General features: G+C 41.7%; 1 protein-coding gene across 2 annotated transcripts in view; it reads right to left on the bottom strand.

Annotated features, from left to right (window-relative positions):
* mwh (multiple wing hairs) overlaps positions 1 to 19,712 on the bottom strand; it is an 88,328-nt gene that overhangs the window by 3,709 nt on the left and 64,907 nt on the right. For both annotated transcript variants that reach the window (XM_076187958.1, XM_076187957.1), the window contains exons 2-7: positions 6,232 to 6,415; positions 4,888 to 5,018; positions 4,665 to 4,759; positions 4,005 to 4,207; positions 3,205 to 3,344; positions 2,743 to 2,866 (exon numbers count right to left, since the gene is read on the bottom strand). In XM_076187958.1, the coding sequence (XP_076044073.1) occupies positions 2,743 to 2,866; positions 3,205 to 3,344; positions 4,005 to 4,207; positions 4,665 to 4,759; positions 4,888 to 5,018; positions 6,232 to 6,415 (877 nt within the window). The remainder of the gene's footprint in view (positions 1 to 2,742; positions 2,867 to 3,204; positions 3,345 to 4,004; positions 4,208 to 4,664; positions 4,760 to 4,887; positions 5,019 to 6,231; positions 6,416 to 19,712) is intronic.

Raw genomic sequence — 19,712 nt, 5'->3', positions numbered from 1 at the left:
GCTTTGAGCTATTTTATTTAGAACATAAGAACATACACAAGAACATAAGAATGAAGGAGACCGCAAAAGACCATAAGGCCTACACTAGGCAGCTCCGTATCCATCACCACCTGTCATCCCCATCCATAAAGTTGTCTAATCGTTTCTTAAAACAACTGATAGTTTCAGCGCTTACTACATGGTTACTAAGTCTATTCCATTCGTTGACCACCCTATTAGTAAACCAATTTTTGCCTATTTCCTTCTTAAATCTAAATTTGTCCAGTTTAAAACCATTACTGCGAGTCCTGCCCTGTTGTTTTAATAGGATGACCTTGTTTGCATCACCCCTGTTAAAGCCTTTGATCCACTTGAACACCTCTATTAGATCACCCCGCACTCTGCGTCTTTCCAGAGAGTATAAGTTAAGGTGCCTAAGCCTCTCTTCGTAAGGCAAATTTTTGAGTTCATGTATCATTTTGGTCATTCTTCTCTGTACTGATTCTAGTGAATCTATGTCCATTCTGTAGGACGGAGACCAAAACTGTACCGCATAGTCAAGGATGGGTCTAACTATCGCAAGACAGAGTTTAATAATTACCTCTGCACTCCTATTTGTTACCGTCCTAGCTATTAAACATAATGCTCTGTTTGCTTTATTCCTGGCGCTAATGCACTGTTTCCTGGTTTTGAGGTCCGGACTCACTAGAACTCCCAAGTCTCTCTCGCACTCAGTTTTCTCTAAAAGCGTGTTAAGCTGTATCTATTTTCGGGATTATGTAGCCCTACGTTTAACACGCTACATTTAGAGATATTGAAGTTCATTTGCCATTTTACCGACCATGTGTACAATTTGTTAAGATCATCCTGCAGAATCTCTGCGTCGTCTCCTAACCTAATTTGGCGTCCTATTTTAGTGTTGTCCGCAAACTTACTAACATCACTATTTATCCCAGCGTCTAAGTCGTTTAGGTACATAATGAACAACAAGGAATCCAAAATCGAGCACTGGGGGACCTCACTAGTAACATTGTCCCACCTAGATTTTACTCCATTAATGGTAACTCGCTGTTTTCTGTTACTAATCCAAGCTCTAATCCATTCTAACACTTTTCCTCCTATGCCATGGGCTTTGATTTTATTTAGTAGTCTCTGGTGTGGCACCTTATCGAACGCTTTGCTAAAGTCAAGGTAAATAACATCGTAATTATCATTGTTATCTGACGCCTTATATACTTTAGTGTAAAAGGATAGAAGATTAGTCACACATGACTTACCCTTGGAGAAACCATGCTGTGAATCGCGAATTAAATTATGTCTTTCGATGTGTTCTCTGAGTCTATTTACTATTACTGATTCAAGCATTTTTCCTATAACCGATGTCAAACTGATTGGCCTGTAGTTGCATATAGACGATCTATCTCCCTTCTTAAAAACAGGAACAACGTTTGCCTGCCTCCAAGCAATAGGCACAAAACCAGTGTCTACCGATTTATTAAATATTTCAGTTAACTGGTCGCAGATTTCAAATTTACACTCCTTAAGCATTCTCGGAAAAATTTCGTCTGGTCCCGGGGATTTTGTAGCTTTAAGTCTTTCAATCTGCTTGACTACTTCTTCTTTACTAATGCTGATATTAGATAGACTACTTTCTTCATCCCCTCTGAAAATCGGATCACAGTGAGGTACTTTATCTAACCTCTCACTAGTAAACACCGAAAGAAAATAATTGTTAAACTCCTCATTAATTTTTCCTCCGATTCTATCATGACATTTTCATCGTTTTTAATTTATCCTATTCTTTCATTATTTTTTGTTCTATAGAGATGAAAGAAACCCTTTGGGTTGGATCTTGCTTGACTAGCAACCATAATTTCATAATTACGTTTCGCTGTACGTGTATTCTTTTTAACCAAACACAGCAAGGGATAGTAACAACAGCACCCTTTGTGTTCAGAATTATCTTTGTTATAACTCAAATAAAACAGTTGCTCAAGAGGTTGCAATACGGTTATGATAAATACAAGACCTGATAATGACTAGACTATAGCTTCGTGACACAAGTTGTGATTTCTAGGCTACACTGGATCTTAACCTCTGAGTCACGACCCAAAGTTGGGTCGCTAAGGATTTGTGGTTTTATTTTCCCAGTATACCTATTAAGAATATCATTATAAGTAATTATTCTGTATCAGAATACCTAAATCACTAATATCCATGGGCAATAATTAAAATCCCTTTATTCTATTTTTTTACTGTCACGCATTTCTAGAATAAGTTATTTTGAATTTTTAATCAAACAAAATGTTTATGAGGGTATGGCTCGTCATGGTCGATTTGGACAGGATGTTTGGTTGCTGTATTAAAAGCTTATGACCCATTGCTGTATTGGGTACTGACTGCAAGTTTCATGCAGTCAATATTGCTAAGTGACCAGAGTCACTTAGCAATATTTTATAACTGGAGACAAATCTCCTCTCAAAATAAGAATGCTGAAATCTCCTAAGCTCTACAATCCTCCTGTTCTGCCGTAATCCGTAATCTTTCTTTTGAATTTTTTACGAATCCACCTCTTAACTGCGATATCGTCCCCAAGGACAAACAAACTGACAAATAGATAAATAAATATACGAATAAATGAATACATAAACAGAAAAGCAGATAAATAAACAAATATGTAGATCAATTAATAAATAGATAAAGAAATAAATGAATGAATGAATAAATAAATAAATAGATAAATAAAGTAGAATAGAAAAATACCTTTCTCAGAGCGTTCGGATCGAAGCCTGCCTCCACCATTTCCTCTTGGAGATACACTTTCTCTCTCAGTGTCTCACAAGACAAGAGAAGAGCGTTGAGGAACCGAAGTGCCCACATTTGAAAGCTGTGAAAAAATAAGATGATTACATCACTACATGTGCTGTTTCTCAAAAAGGAAACTTTTAAAAAGGTGAGGTGTAACTGACATATGTAAAGAAGATGGCTAGAACACTGGTCCTGCTAAGCCCTGGAACGGCAAGAAATTGAAGCGACTGAACCGTTGGGTGGTATCAGTTACATCAGATGGACGAGATGAAAACTAGTTCCAGATATAAATAGTTCTATATTTCAGTTGGTTACTACTTCTTGTAAATGGCCATTTAATCCACTTCACCAGATTTTGTGTATCATCATACCTAAGAGACGAATACAATTTTATCAAGGGAATATAAACAAACTTACCTTGGGTGTGGATGGGAGTGCATCATCGACACAAGAAACTTGCATTTGACAGGTTCTGCAAAGCGAAGTCTTAAAGTGGCGAGGGCCTCCACGACTTGCCGGTGTCCTCTTGGGGACGTCTCACAAGCTCGGGTGAGCAACTGCAAGAAATGTCGACAGTTTTCGCTATAATTTGCATCTTAATCCTTTGAATAATGGATTTTTCTTCACGCCATATGATATTATTTGGTGACAGCCGTGCGACAACACTTCTGAACGGGTCAGAGTAGGTTTTCTTATCTATCTGCTTATTCATGTATTTTTTGTTGAGCAAGAAAGAGGGGGTGCAAAAGATAGAAGTGACTGAAGGGAGAATGTGAAAGAAACCCACATTCTCTGATATTTAATATCAACACCCTTGTGAAAAATTAAGGAACATAGTCATTCCTGGATAAACACGTTTCCAGGTTAGAGCAACTGTAGTTACAACCACTATTGGTAAAATTGAGATATCTAGGTTCAATAAAAATCAACTCATGATTAAAAGCTCGGGTTTGTCTAAAATCATGACTGACTCACAATTAAAACCGTTCTTACATATGCCCCTTAAGATCAGGATAAATTGTACTTGTCATCAGAAACACGGACATCTTCGAAAATGCATGACCATCGGACACATTGACTTTGCTCAACAGCGAGTGCAGAGACAAATTTATGGTACAACCAAATCTTTCTGGATATAACATGACATGACATATCAGAAAGGTTTCCAAAGTTATTCGGATTTAGGTATCTACAGACGGTGTATTAGAAGTACTCACCTGCAAGGCTAGGGTCCTGCTCCTGGCCAGGTTGCTCATGGTGGCCACAGCGAGTGTGTAAAGGCCGTGCGGATAGTGAGCCACCTTGAGGGCCGCGTCGGTGGAGCGGAGGCAGTACCTCAGGCAGGACAAACACTCGTGCTCGTCGATGAGAGCGCGGCGGAGAGCCGTCTGGTGCTCGCGGCTATGGTGCAGGCCAAGAGCTGGGGAGTGAATGAGGCATTGGTTACACAAACCGCATGAAAGAATAATGAAAGCTGTGGACCTACCATCACCCAGAGAAAGAATAGAAAGAGGTCACCGAAGGGAATAAATAAAACTGTCAAATTTTGTTGGTCTGGGACAGGAGAATCATGATGTCATAAAAAAAGTCTCAAAAATGTTAATACATTTTTTCATACAGATGCATCAATTCCTGGAATAGTTGGTGTAGCCCAAGCTAAAAGCACAAGTGAAATCAAGACTAGGCATGTCAGTTGGAGAAAGGAAAAAAAGGACCCCACAAGTTTAGCTTCCTTCCTGTCCCGTATATTACAATGAGTTCAATACATGGTAGGTTGTTGCAGTGAGAATAAATGACAGAACATGAATGGAAACAAGACCCAAATATCCAACGCTTATTGTACATTGTTCATGTTTAGAAAGAAGTTCGATTTTCACCTGAGATGTCAGTCTGGGAAAGCTGTATCATCTTCAGCACGTCGAGAAGTAGCGTCACACCATCATGAGGATCTCGCACTAACTCCTTGACAAAACTGCGATAAAAAACACACACATACATACACCTTGTTACCGCAGGACAGTCTCTCGTACACAAATATAACAAAATTATACATTAGAAAAATGTGAGAGGGAGGCTCGCTCATGCAAGAGCGTCACTTACCTAAGATAGGACATCTTGAGGTCTTCTCGAAGTTTTCGGAGTAGTTCAGGAAGGGAATTGAACTGTTTCATCGACATTTCCGGCACTGCCTCTCGAACACCGCTGTTCTTCTCTTTCTCCCTACCTCTTGCCTGAAACGATAAGTTCAGTTTCAGACAGTCGGAGTGGTGTCTTTGGCGTGAGATAGTGCAAGCAGTAGGTGGTAGCGACATAACCTTGCAACACGTTTACTTTCACGTAGAGCTACTACCTCCCAAACTGCCCAGCGATATCAGTGGCATACACGTACCACTGGAACCCCTTCCAGATTGTGGATAAATGATATTGTACCATAGTGTGTTGTGTGCCAGTGTAATATTACTATGTCAAGTACCGTGCATGCATCTCTCTTCAGTTATATGTTTGATGTCCATTTATGCAATGCTATCTGTATGACAACATTACATGGGCCCATATTCTCTCACGCTCCATACTCTACTTGGGACGCCGTGCCAAATGATGTTGTCGAAGTGTTCTTACTTTAGAAATTTAAATCTAGACTCAGTTCCTTCATGGAGTACATTTCTATTGAGCTTTAAAAAAACACGAGAATGTATATGTTCAACTTCACGTTTGGCACAAAAACCAGCCTGATTACAGTTCTTATTTACTACATTTTTATAAATCTAGATGGTGTGCCTTTTTCCAAACTGGGTTGCTCATCAGAGCCTCATTTGGCTGATTAGTGGCCCTACCAGGCGAGAATACCAGGTGAGAACGGTTTAATTTCCTCAGTAGCCGACTGGGTTGTGTACAGTTGACATCTCTATGGGTATGTAATGACTGAGCTAGAATGAACCTATTTCTACAGCCTGGAGTTTTATTCTACCATTACAAGAACCTCCAGGTCTTCAGCCTCTTCATCTCTACACAGCTGTCCGCAGGATACACTTAATGGTGTGGAAGAAGATGAATAATTGTGAAAATGTTGTTGTGTACAACTGCGTGTGCACTAAAGAAAATGTAAAATTTTCTGAAAACCGGTGTGAAATACCAGACGTAGTTCAAACATTTGTCTATATTGATATATTCAGAGAACATAGACATATTATAAATAAATTGATAAACAATCTATAGACAAGAGAACATTAAATGAACATGGGGAGGTCACACACAGAACTCAATCCCATGCTGACACTGTGATAAAATATTTCTTAAAGTAAGAAGGTTCAATGATGTATCTGGCATTTTCTTGGTGTTGTCCCAGTCAATTGTTATCTCAGTTACTATTATGATCCATTATCATCTTAACATGTACGACTGTCCAGTGGGATGATCCAAAAAGCAAAACACTTTTAATTTTACCTTTTTGTCCTTGACTGGTTCTGGCAGGTACAAGTGCGTCATCCTGGAGTAGTTGTAGAGTGCGTGAGCGTAGTCCTCGGTGTTGTACAACGGTGGCCGATGGTGTGGAAGAGGCAACGAGGCATCCTCTGGCTCCACCACCCCCTCATCCTCAGACATACGCATCTCCACTTCGTCCTCCACACTGGAATGAAAGAGATTAAGTTACTGATAAAAATAAATAAGCCGAAATAGGGCAAATTAATGCCACGCCTCAATATGATAATATATTATGATTCGAGGGGAGAACAGGTAAGAGCAAGTCATTCATTTGACCAACTTTTTTTCATTGTGCATTCTAGCAACGGTATCAGGGCAGACATTAGAACACAGGGAGACTGCAAGAGAATTAGAAATGAATGTGTACCAATCCGATAAGGAAGACCAAAGCTTTGAAGTATAACTGATGAACGAACCTAAAATGTTCTATAATTTTTAACGATTGAGACATTGGAGTCACTAAAGTGGAAGTTGCTGGAAATGTCTATGATGATGTAAAAACCCAAGCTGAAATAACGAATAAAAGAATTCTAATCAATGTATTCTAAGGGAAACTACTTGCAACATTGGAATCAACTAGAAACATTGTGTTAGATAGCAAAGAAGTGGAAGTGCAGAGGTTATGTAAATTGCTAAAGACCCTACATGCAAGAAAAAGCCTAGAGGCTGACGGTATCTTTAATCGGATACTCAAAGAACGCAGAGAACAGCTGCTGAACAAGGTTCATGAGGTCATTGTGTGTTAAGAAGAGGGAAGAGTGTCTCGAGAACGAAAAATGGCCAATGTGGTTCCAATTGATAAAGGAAGAAAGATGATCCCCTGTATGCCACCGATGAACAGCGCTTCTATCCTTGGGAACGGCATCGCACCTGAGAGGCGTTGTCATTGTGGAAAGATCTAAGGAAGATACTGGCAGAATGGAAGAATGGTAGAAAATAAAAGTAATCTGCATTTTTTTTTCTTAGTCTTCAGTTATTAAAGAACTCTGATTGACTTGCTCCGTAGGTATGTCACAAAGGGCCCTAGAATATAGATTGCATAAGAAACGCAGTCAACAACGATACTGGTCTATGGCCAGGATGATAGCTAAACCGTGAGAGAGAATTGTGAAAGACAAATGAATAACATATCTGGAGATGAATATCTTAGCAGATAACCAATTCATATTAAAGAGTCATACGTCTCTATTTTGTTAAGTTTTACTAAAAAAAATTGATGTTTTATATGAAAGATGCTTGGATCAGGAGAAAACTTTTGATACAGTACCACACAAACGTTGAAAAAAGAAATCTGGAATATACAAGACTTAAAGGAAAACTGCTGAAGTGTACCAGATTTGATGATTGATTCATGATGAAAGTTTTGAAAGACAGGAAGTCAGAATGAAGGGAAGTAATTAGGGGAGTCCCACAGGGCTCAGTACTGGCATCCGTGATGCTACAGTTAGGCGTAAATGACACAATGGATGGGACCATTAGTTACACCAATCTATTTGCAGACAATACTTAGATCATGAAAACAAAATGAGGAAGGTTGCACATTGCTGCAGGAACATCTAGGCTGGACTTGGGTCCAAGTCTGGAAAACAAATTCAAATGGGAAAAAAGGAAATGCGTAAAAATAAGATGAGACTATTACTGAATTACTCGATGGGAAATAAATCAATCACATCAACAGGTGAGGGGAAAGGACTTCCGGGTTCTGGTCATGGAGAATTTGTCACCCGCAACGAGCGTGAAAATGTTGGATGTGCATATGAATCCTTCAAAGCGTAAGACTGGCTTTTCACTACATGGACAAGAGAGAGAGAGAAATAGAGACAAAATAGAGAGAGATAAAGAGAGATAGCGAGAGAGATAAAGAGAGAAAATGACACACACGCACACACACACACACACATATATATATATATATATATATATATATATATATATATATATATATATAGAGAGAGAGAGAGAGAGAGAGAGAGAGAGAAAGAGGTAGAGGAAGAGAGAGAGAGAGAGAGAGTTACAAGGAGTTACAAGGAATCTCAGTACCTCAAAAGGTTTTACAACCCATACCGAGGAGGTACCGTTAAAAGGTTACCGGGGATTCACACTAGTACTTACACTAATGTTTGTAGCACCTTGTCTAATCGACTTTTGAACTGCTCAACAGAGGAACTGTTTACCACGTCCTTTGGCAGTCTGTTCCAAGTGTTGCAGATTTTATAGGTAAAAAAGTCACCAACCTTGTCACAAGAGTAACGAGGGGGATTGAGCTTCCACCCATGATTGCGAGTGGCATTCACGTTCAAGCTAAAGAGATGTCGATAGTCAATGTTATCAAATCCTTGAAGTATTTTGAAAACCTCTATTAACTGTCCTCGCAATCTCCTGGTTTCTAGAGAAAAGAGCCCCAAAGCCTTGAGACGCCTCTGGTAGCCCATGTGTCTAATGGCGGGAATAAGTTTCGTTGCTCGTGCCTGAACTCGTTCTAGCCTCTGCACGTCCATCCTCAAGTTCGGCGACCAGAACTGGACGTATTCCAGATGGGGGCAAACTAGAGAATTGCAGTGTCAAGATTATTTCATGGTTTCGGTAACGAAACAGTCTTCTGATGTAACTTAACCTTTGTGCCTTCTTTTCTATTTCAATACATTGAAAGAGAGAAAGAGAAAGAGAGGGAATGAAAGGGAGAGAGCAAGAGAAAGAGAAAGAGAGAGAGAGAAAGAAGAAGAGAAAGAGTGAGACAGAGAATAGCTCGGCCCCAAATTAGAATATGTGATAGTAGAGTGGTCCTCATACGTACACCATCAACCATATAGGTCCATGTAAATATGTATACACACGTATGCTAAATAATCTTATTCCCTTGTCATTTCAGTTGAATCTGATGAATGGTTCTCTGAGGTATTTGCTGATTGGTCATCGCGTCTTGTGTTGTGGAGACGATGTTTGATGGTGTGTGTGTGTGTGTGTGTGTATGTGTGTGTGTGTGTGTGTGTGTGTGTGTGTGTGTGTGTGTGTGTGTGTGTGTGTGTGTGTGTGTGTGTGTGTGTGTGTGTGTGTGTGTGTGTGTGTGTGTGTGTCTTGGGGGTGGGGGGACAGGATGTACAGTATAGCGGTTCCTTTGCCAGCCGTCTGCCTTCTTCCTGGCGGCGCCCGCAGCCCTCCCCCTTCCCCCCGTCCCGTCCCTCCGCGCCGCCACACCACCACCTTGTGAGGCAACGATAAACCGGACACCCACAGTGACGACAGCTGGGCGAAGCGCAGCTCCAGGGTAGAAACTGCTGTTGGCGATCCTGTGGGTCTTCCGTGGCATGGCGAACGTCGGAAGAGGGAGGGCGGAGGGGAGAGGAGGTGCTGGAAGCGCGAGGGAGCTTCACTGTTGTGAACGATGGACCAGGGCAAACGCAAGACTGGCTGCACCACTGATGACTCGGGAGTGGGAACGTGGGGTGGGGTTGGGGGAGGTATGTGGGTGGGTGGGGTGGGAGTGGGGTTATAAGAGTGGCCAGTTGCAATACTGCAGAGCGAGCGATCTGGTGGTGTTTTTATTGAGCGTTTACCGGGGACAGGGCAAATGAGAAATATGAACAGAAATAGCTCTCCAATCCGGGACAGGGAAGTACTATGAAGAGGTAGCTTGGAGCATACATGTAACGAACACACCGAGAATAATAGACGTAGACTCGATGATATCTACGGGAAATGGCGTGGAAGATGACATGGCTTGACGAGTGCGCCTCCCGTCCGTTGACCCTACCACCAACCCCCTCCCGCCCCCGCCCCCGCCACTGAAAAGACGAATCATCTCTCTTGGTTCACCGAAGCCTTGGGAGGAAAACGTCGCCGACTCTAACCCTGTGTTTACACACTACAGCTAACGGTAACATCATTCGGTACTAGCTACCTTCTGCAAGTAATTCCTCTTACCACGTTTCAAGGAGTGACAAAAAGGGGCAAAGTATCATGAGAAATCATTAGATGAATATGTATACATATATTATTGCACTTCTGTTTGATGTGAAGGCTCTGTGACCCCTCCGACCACCCTTCTCAATCGTGGCAGGCGAAGTCACGGCGGCTCGCCTGGTTGGTTGGCGACAGGTTTCATGCCGACGAAGACAGAAACTGCCGCAGCCGAGCTGCTACGAGGACCCGTAGAGGAGGGAAGGGGTGGGGTGGAAGAGGAGGGCACAGAGGAATGAGGGGAGGAAGGGCAAGAGCAAAATGTGGATGAGATGTAGGAGGGGAAAGAGGAGTGAAGGGGGGGCAAGAACAGGAGTGAAAAGTGGATGAGGTGGGTAGAAAGAGCATTGGCAAACAGGGAGAAGAAAGAAAGAAAGAAAGAAAGAAAGAAAGAAAGAAAGAAAGGAAGGAAGGAAGGAAGGAAGGAAGGAAGGAAGGAAGGAAGGAAGGAAGGAAGGAAGGAAGGAAGGAAGGAAGGAAGGAAGGAAGGAAGGAAGGAAGGAAGGAAGGAAGGAAGGAAGGAAAGAAAGAAAGAAAGAAAGAAAGAAAGAAAGAAAGAAAGAAAGAAAGAAAGAAAGAAAGAAAGAAAGAAAGAAAGAAAGAAAGAAAGAAAGAAAGAAAGAAAGAAAGAAAGAAAGAAAGAAAGAAAGAAAGAAAGAAAGAAAGAAAGAAAGAAGGAAAGAAAGAAAGAAAGAAAGAAAGAAAGAAAGAAAGAAAGAAAGAAAGAAAGAAAGAAAGAAAGGGTACTGTGAAGGAGGGAAGGAGGGCAATGACAAAGGCGAAGAGAAAATAGGGAGATAGAAGGACACGTTAACGATGGGACAGGTGGTATATTATGGGATAGATCCAGGCGCTTGGCATATCTCCGGTGCGACTGCAACGCGTCTACTCAATTTTTAAACCTCAAAGGTCTTCGTTCCGAGGGTGACTTGGTTGAAGAAAGAGAACTTCATGTTCTGGTCCTCCCTTAAGGTGTGCAGTGCTGCCGGAGCTCGACTGAGCGGTGCCCCGGCACCTGTGCAAGTGGGTGGTGGCCCAAAATAATTATAATACTTTATAGCTAAATTATCTATTCACCTTTTGTATATAGTAACATGACAGAGATGGCGGGCTTTTTTCAGATCATCCATAGTTCCAGCACCTATGAGGTTGGCACTGCGCCACTGGCTACCTTGCACTCAAGTACCTTACGTCCTTCTTGCACTGTCCACACACAAATTCTGGTAAATATTTCTGTACGACTCTAGTTCACAGTTGACAATTAGCCATCGACTTGCCTCCAGAATCGTCTCTCATAAGCCGAACGCTTCCGTCACTCAAACGTTGGTGTCCATGCAGTCTTGTTGCTTGCTCCCTCTGTCCCTTGTGCAGGGCGCCATCTCACTCGGCTCTCTTCTCTACGATTCCCAAGTTCCTTCCTCCTCTCCACCATGACTTCCATTTACTTGTAACCCGTCTTTTCCTTTCCTACAGTTCGAAATTTCTATCCATAGGGATCAACACTCTTTTCTACACTCCGCTCCTTCCAGTACATTTTCTAACTCCCTTCGCTGTACCTCCATCTCTTTTGTTGTCTCTTTCCCCCACGGTTTCTCGTTTAAGCTGCGGCAGCATTATTCCTTTCCTTTCGCAACTCCGTACTTAATCTACAGTTCCAGCACACCTTTCTATCCACCCAACCCTTGCAAGTAAATCACGTTTGCAATTCCACATCGCCAAAAATAGTAACAGGATCAAGAAATAACTGGAGTCATGCTGGAATCTCGTTGACCGCAACAAACTACCAACAAGACATTAATATATCAAGTGTAATGCAGCCACTCTTTCACTTTTATGGTATTGTTGTTGCTGCTTTGGACGTATCCAGCGCTTCTATCCATTTATGGTATTGTGCGACAAACTTCTACAATAGCAAATATAAAAAATTGACTGAAATACATACATATATACATACATATATATATATATATATATATATATATATATATCCATACATATATATACATCATTACTATCCTAAGGTGAGGACTCACAGAGAGCTCCATACCAGCCTTAAGCATTGTGAATGCTGCCTAAACATCAGACATTCTATAGCGAGAAATAAGAAGGTGAGGAGCCTACACCAGGAGGCGCTGAGTAGCTGTAGCTGTAGCCGAAGCCGTCACCTATGCCCTATCATACGCTTTTGGAGCTGTTGGGGCAGGTAACAAACAGTCACTGCTTGGAATCGGAGAGGAGGGCGGGTTTCGAACCCACAACCAAGCGAATACGATACTAGGACTCTTCCGATAAGGCCACCAGCACACAACCTATCTTTTTGCTCTGGCTGTCGCCAGGCGATTTTATTCATATCTGTTGCACCACTTTGGGAAAGCTTAATTCGTCTAAGCCCTTTGCTACGATTTTCTTTGAGGTCCATCTTGCAGGGCAACCACTAACAGGCATCCGTCACTGGTCCTTTTCAATTGCACAAACAGACAAGCCATATGTTGTCATTCATGTATTCAATCAACTTCTCTTTCCCCATCTGCATACATGTTTATTGAATACTTTATCGATCTACTTGTTACCTGTGTGACTCATTCTCATCTGTTATTTAATGTTTGGCCCTACTGATGGACCCTGGTGTGTTTTTCCCCTGGAACCCACCGTGAACTATTCACAAACAACGATCTTTTCTCCGGTTGATGCCTTTCTCTATACAGTCCGCTGGTGACGTCATCGGAAGCGTGCAGGTCTTGCATTTGGTTGGTTGTGGGTTCGAATCCCTCTCTCCTCTCCGATTCCCTGCAGGGACTGTTAATTACCCGCATTCAACAGTCCCTAAAACGCAAAGGGGTTTCGGCAGTGGCTATTCAGCGACTTCTGGCGAAGGTACCTCACCCTTTTCCTCATTTTGATTTCTTGTCGTCAGTACACATCTACTACTTTCGTCGTTGTTTTGTTCCAGACATTTGTTCCAGACTTTCTTGTTCTGACCTGGTGATCGATAGTTTAGGTTCTGGAAGAGAAAGGGAACTACCGACGACCACGCCAGGAAAAGCACCATGTGAGTGAAGACGGTGTCTTTACACAACGTTTCGCTCCTGAGAGCTTTGTCAGTGTACGTGATCATGAAGCTCGAATGAGTGAAATGTTGTGTATCCAACAGAGACGTTCTGCACAGGTTGCTTGTCCCGACTTCCCTTGGGTTCTGCTGATGACCCCGACCCCACCCTCCGCCATTTCTCTTGCGAAATGGCTCCTCACTTTGCCCTCAAGCTCACCATCCTTACCCGTCTTCCTTGGTGTCTTTGTTCTGAGCCGAGGGGGAATGTATCGGGTCTTCGGGAGGAAGGTAGAGTCTGCGGCAGTAATCCTTGAACCCGCCAGCGCCGCCGCCCCCGACGCTGCCCCTGAGCAGCCGCCCGAAGATGTGCTGAGGCAGAATTGTCATGTCGACGGACCCCGAAGCCTTCACGATTAAGAGTCACATATCATTTCAGATGGAACGTTGGTCAGCAGTATTTGCGATACATCTATATATTCCAGTAGTGATTATCTATATCTATGCTTTCTTTTCCACGATTTTGCGTTTTCCTTACCGAAGGAAATACCAAGTCTAACACCACTTACAATCTAGAAAAACTGAAGTTTTCAACTTGCTGTCTGTGGTTCGCTCAACCTACTTCATGTTGATCATTAACAAGTAAGTCGTCACTCCCGGCAATAGCAAGAAACCACATGCATATGTTCCTTAGTTGGCTACATTTCATTTTGAGTGATAAAAGTCTGCAGCAGTTCACATTGGTCTATTGTTCTTAACAGCACATCATAGTCATGAGGTTATGTTGCCACATTGTTTATAGCCTGCAGTCCAACCGCGTTCCTTTCACACCTTCCACACCACTTTCATACCCGACCAAGTCTGGGCCCCGACTGCCGAGTCACTCACGGCGTCGGGTCGCCGCCAGCCTCCTCGAGAACGCAACGGTCCGCGCGCGCGCGCTCTCACCTAGACACGCACTCTCATCTTGCGGCTGAGCAAACGTTGAAGGGAATGCACAATTCTAAGGATACAAGTGGCCGAAACAAAAGCAACAATATAAGTACAGGAATGATAGCAATATTACCATTATTACTATAACTACTACCGTATACTACTAAAAAAATGATAATGATAATAAAAATAATAATAATAATAATAATAATAAAAATAATAAAAATAAATAATAAAATAAAATAATAATAATAATAATAATAATAATAAAAATAATAAAATAAAATAATAAAATAAAATAATAAAATAATAATAATAGTAATAGTAATAATAATAATGATAATTATAGTTATATTAATATAGTAATAATAATTATATTAAGATTGATGATGATAATGATAATAATAATGATAATAATGATGATAATGATAATAATGATGATAATGATAATAATGATAATGATAACGATGATGCTAATGATAATAATAATAGCAATAATAATAATGATAATGTTAATAGTAATTATTATAATAGTAACTAATAATGATGTAGCAATAACAATGATAATGATAAAACAATGATAATTATAAAAGGTGAATCTGTTTGAAATCGCACCGAGCGCATGAAAAAATTACTTCTGGAAGAGACCTCTTCATCCTCAGCGAGAACGGCTACTTTGGCAAAAAATATAATACTAAACAAGTAAATTAAAAAAATAAACAAAATAAACAAATGCATATATATATATATATATATATATATATATATATATATATATATATATATACAGATAGATAAATAAATCAAAAGTACTAAGGGATAAAAATAGCAAAAATTAAAATAACAATGAAAATAAAAATGGGCACCGTTACCTTTGCCTAAGGTGCCAATGAACGCCAGATAATTTCGTGTCAACCTTTGAGGTTTCGGTGTGGTCTGCTCAGTCTTCTACTACATTCACTTTTGTTTCATAAGTAGTAGTGAATAACCTCATGCCAAAAAAAATCGAAGCATTAGGTTCTTTTAATGACAATGGGACATTATTTTCCAATTCTATTTGCTACAGGACGCTCGTAAAATTGTGGATGGTGGATAACCAATTTTTTTTCTTTTACAACCTTGAATAAGTAACTTCGAAAACGTATTTCAGTAAAGCCTACCAATAAAGTATTATAACAACAATAAGAAATATATATATATTGAAATATGCTAGTGATTTTGGAACGCTTGCAAGTCAGCTGGCGAACACTGGCAACTACAGCCAAAGCTCGGCTTCCATTCTGGGAGGAAATCAAACTTCAGTACACTCAAGCGTAAAAGATTCCGACCACAGATCTCGATAGTCTCTCCCGCCTTTAACGCCTTCTCATCTTTCCCGCAAGACCACATAACTACACAGGTCCCATACATCAGTCTGTATCCTTCAAATGTCATGCACCAGAAGATGCCAGAAATTAAAAGTGAACAGTAAAAATACTTCCAGGAAGACGATACGAGGCGCTCAGAGGTGAATGAATTTGTTGTGCTCTGAATTTTTCCCAACACTGAACTGCTAATCAAGTCTGCCTAATTACTGTTTCGCTCTTCTATTTTAAAGTTTCACAGGAGCTACATTTCATCTTGAGTGACAGAAGTCTCCAGCAGTTCACATTGGTCTACCGTTCTTAACAGCACATCATAGTCATGAAGTTATGTTGCCACATTGTTTATAGCCTGCAGTCCAACCGCGTTTCTTTCACACCTTCCACGCCACTTTCATACCCGACCAAGTAGAGCAGAATAAATACACAAAGTGCAATGTAGATAAAATCTATAAATTAACAAATAGACAAGTAAGGAAAAATACACTGGGGAGGGTTATGACTTGAGAAGCAGAAAAAATCTTCAACAGCTTATATGTGAAGTTCATTCAACGATTATTCTCTCAGAGACGTCCATGGAAGAGGTGCCAATCACCACGAATAAATAGATAAATAGATAAATAGATAATAGATGAATAAATAAATAAATAAATTATATAGAAACAGAAACAAGAGGGTAGTATCTTTCTTAGTATTTTGTCAGAAATGAAAAGCGTCTCTGTCTTTGAGGACAAGATCACACTAAAGAAGAATCGTAGATATATACGTATACGGAGAGCAGCAGAGTGGAGAGTTAATAGAACTTAAAGGTGATCAGCACCCCTTTTTGAGTGGAGACTAGTCTTCAGCCATGAACGAAAGACGAGTGACTCTGGTCCGTAGAGATGTCACTAAAATTCCTAAAATATTGACTTCATATACCTTACATCCTACACGGGGAAGGAAGGAAGGAAGGAGCACAAATCCATTGGTGAGCGGGCTTTCTTCTGGATGGTTAAATGTTTTCACCGGCTCGCCATTATTATGAGTTGCTTTCCGCAGGCGTCCTCGTCATTTCCACTAATGAACTTCCCATTATTTTTTCTCTCTAATCTTTGTACTAAGATGGAGGCAAATGCATTGCATGTGATGTACTTAAGCTTAACACTTATCATCTGTTCATATCACTAAATCCTATTCCCAGATAGTGTGTAGTTGTTGCTGTTGTTTTACTGAAACGCCTGCAAGTGTGATGTCGATAACACATCCAATTTAAAAAGAAAACTGTCGGTCATTCTGTTACCAATGCGAGGGAAAAAATATATCTAAATTTCTCCCAAATGCCTATGGCCGGATTTAAGAAGGTTATGCTTGGTGTCGTTTGTCGTCATCTGCAACCGATGACATCACAACCTTCCGAATCAAAACTCCCCAACTGCTGATTAGGTGATTAGTGACATCAGACCCATTTCTACTCGTGTTCTTTCTTTACATTGTTTAGCTGAACGCAAATCTAATAAATTTTACTAGGAAGTTGGAAATTATTAGGCGATACCTAGAAGAGTTACAGATGTTTAAAATCCTGTTTCCCTCCCCCACCTGTTCCATCGTCAACCACCAACTGTCTTGCCATTGTCGACAGCCCGGCCGGACCCAGGAAGCAAGCACCGCTTCGGGATACGGCGTTCGAATGTTGACCCAGGCAACATTTGTCTCACCAAATAGGTCCTGACTTATGTGGAAGACAGGTTAGCTTTTCGTGTGTGTTTAGCCATAGCATGCATAACAGTAGGGATACAAGAAACCCCTCCCTGTGCATTCTTTTATTTTCAGAAAATCAACAAGAACGTAGTCACTGGCCCCCTTCGATGATCGAAGAACTTCTCCCGTTATGCCGTGCGTAAACTAGTGGACTCTTCTTGGGTCCAGTAGGCAAACAAGCAGATCTCTGACCGGCTACGTAGGCAAACCAAACAGTTTCGACATGGTCCAGTGAAGGGATGTTGCCCCTGGTCCTCCTCTTCCTCCTCCTCCTCTTCTTGATCCACCAACATCATCCACTTGCCCAGTTCTCTGTCCTCGTGTCTCTCTTGGCTCCTTCCACCTCTGGCACCTTTTCTCTCTCCACTGACGCTCAGTCGTGTCCCTTTGTTTCAATTTCAATTTCCCTACAAGAAGGAATTTTTCCAATTCCCATAGTTCTTCTTGGGAACGTCCCCCAGTAACTCAATTCGCATGCATGTGCGACATTTCAACACAAACAGATCTGTTCCTTCTTGTTCTAACAGAACAAAAGCTCTCCAAGACAAACAATCTTCTACGAGACAGCCTCTTGTACCAAAGTCCCCACAGACACCTCCATTGCCTCTCCGCGTTTCTCTAAAGTCCTCTCCATCACCCCCTCTCCCGCTCCACAAACACACACACACACACACACTTACACACACACACACACACGCACACACACACACACACATACATACATACATACATACACACACACACACACACACACACACATACATACACACATACATACATACATACACACGCACACACAAGGAGGAGGAGGGAGAAGAGGAGGAAGAGGAAGAGGAAGAGGAAGAGGAGGAGGAGGAGGAGGAGGAGTGGAGGAGGAGGAGCGGACCTAAGAAAGCCTGTGGCATGTGACATCTCAAAGATGCTCAATGTGCAGGATTGAACTGGAGTTACACTGCTGTAAAAAATAAAAACAAAAGGTGGGAGATTCTTTGAAAGTGACGGAAATGAGAATGATAATAAGAAGAGACCGATTGGAGTGGAATGAGGCGAATGGTGGAGTCCCACAGAGATGCGTGTTGGCGCCAGAGATATCTCTTATACACACAAACGAACTGACAGATGGAGCACATGTATACAACCCATTTACAGTCGGTAATTAATTAGTGTTGCTGCGTCCCCTAGAGTAGTGGTTCTCAACTCTTTTCCATTCCATTCCCTCTCCGCTTTCATGAATTCCCAACGTTCGTGTGGCTGCCCCATCTTCTAAATCCCAGCCCACCAAAAAAGGTAAATCAACAATAATAATAATAGAATGCTGATGAAGAGATACCCTTTGCTTTATTACAAAGTTGATAATAATAATTATCTTTTATTTTTTATCATTTTGTTTTTTATATTCATATTCCTCACATTATACAGAAATGTATAATTTGTAACAGCATATCATGGTTCCCTAAATGCTTGTCATGGCTCGCTTAGGGGTCCCCACGTGTCTAAAGTGAGAAATAATGGCCTAGAAGGCGTTGACTGTATGTGTTTTACGCAGTTGATATTTTATGAATTTAGCTGACACCCCTACGGGCCAGAGTCACGCAAACTTCCTATATGGTTAGATACTTATATTCCGTCAAAAAAGAATGCTGATTACGCTGGATCAATAGTTTCCCTCTGTTCTGTTGGCACGCGTCTTAAATCTTTCTCCTTTACTGCCACTTACACATCTCCACCTCTTCGGTGCGACATTCTCCCTGAGGACAGAAACACCGGTCACCAGCGACATTATACTGGCACGAGGACCTCGGCAGAAGCATCTCGTCGAGCTGCTAGCCCGTTAGGCGCAGCTGCAGACCACGGCAGGGCCAGCAGCTCTGATCAAACAAGTCACCGGAGTCGACTCTCAGACGCGGGTGGAGCCTCCCAGTTCCTCCCCGGACGCGGCAGCAGCAGCAGCAGCAGAGCTTCTTCACTTCCTCTTGTTCACCACGATTCCTGGCGTTCGGATCATCATCACCGTCAGCAGTAGGTTCAGGAGGAGGAGGAGATGAAGTGGGAGGGGAGGAGGAGAGGGAAGGGGAGAGGGAGGAGGAGAGGGAAGGGGAGGGGAAGCGAAGAAAAAAATAGCAGGAGGAGGAGGAGAAAGAGGAAAGGAAGGAGGAAGAGGAGGAACTGGGAGTGAAGGGAGAGACACAAGGTGAAAAAGGGAGGATGACAGTAGGAGAAAAAAAAAGGGGAGGAGATAGAGGAGGAGGAGAGGGTGAGGGAGGAAGAAGAGGAGGTAGAGAAGTAGGAGAGAAGGAGAAGGGAGATGATGATGATGATGATGATGATGATGATGATGATGATGATGATGATGATGATGATGATGATGATGATGATGATGATGATGATGATGATGATGATGATGA

Source organism: Oratosquilla oratoria, chromosome 7 (genome assembly GCF_046742065.1).
Source record: "Oratosquilla oratoria isolate Oo_2021 chromosome 7, ASM4674206v1, whole genome shotgun sequence".
In the NCBI taxonomy this organism is placed as follows: domain Eukaryota; kingdom Metazoa; phylum Arthropoda; class Malacostraca; order Stomatopoda; family Squillidae; genus Oratosquilla; species Oratosquilla oratoria.
Note: the sequence above shows the minus strand (reverse complement) of the source record. Positions and strands in the feature narration are given on the sequence as shown.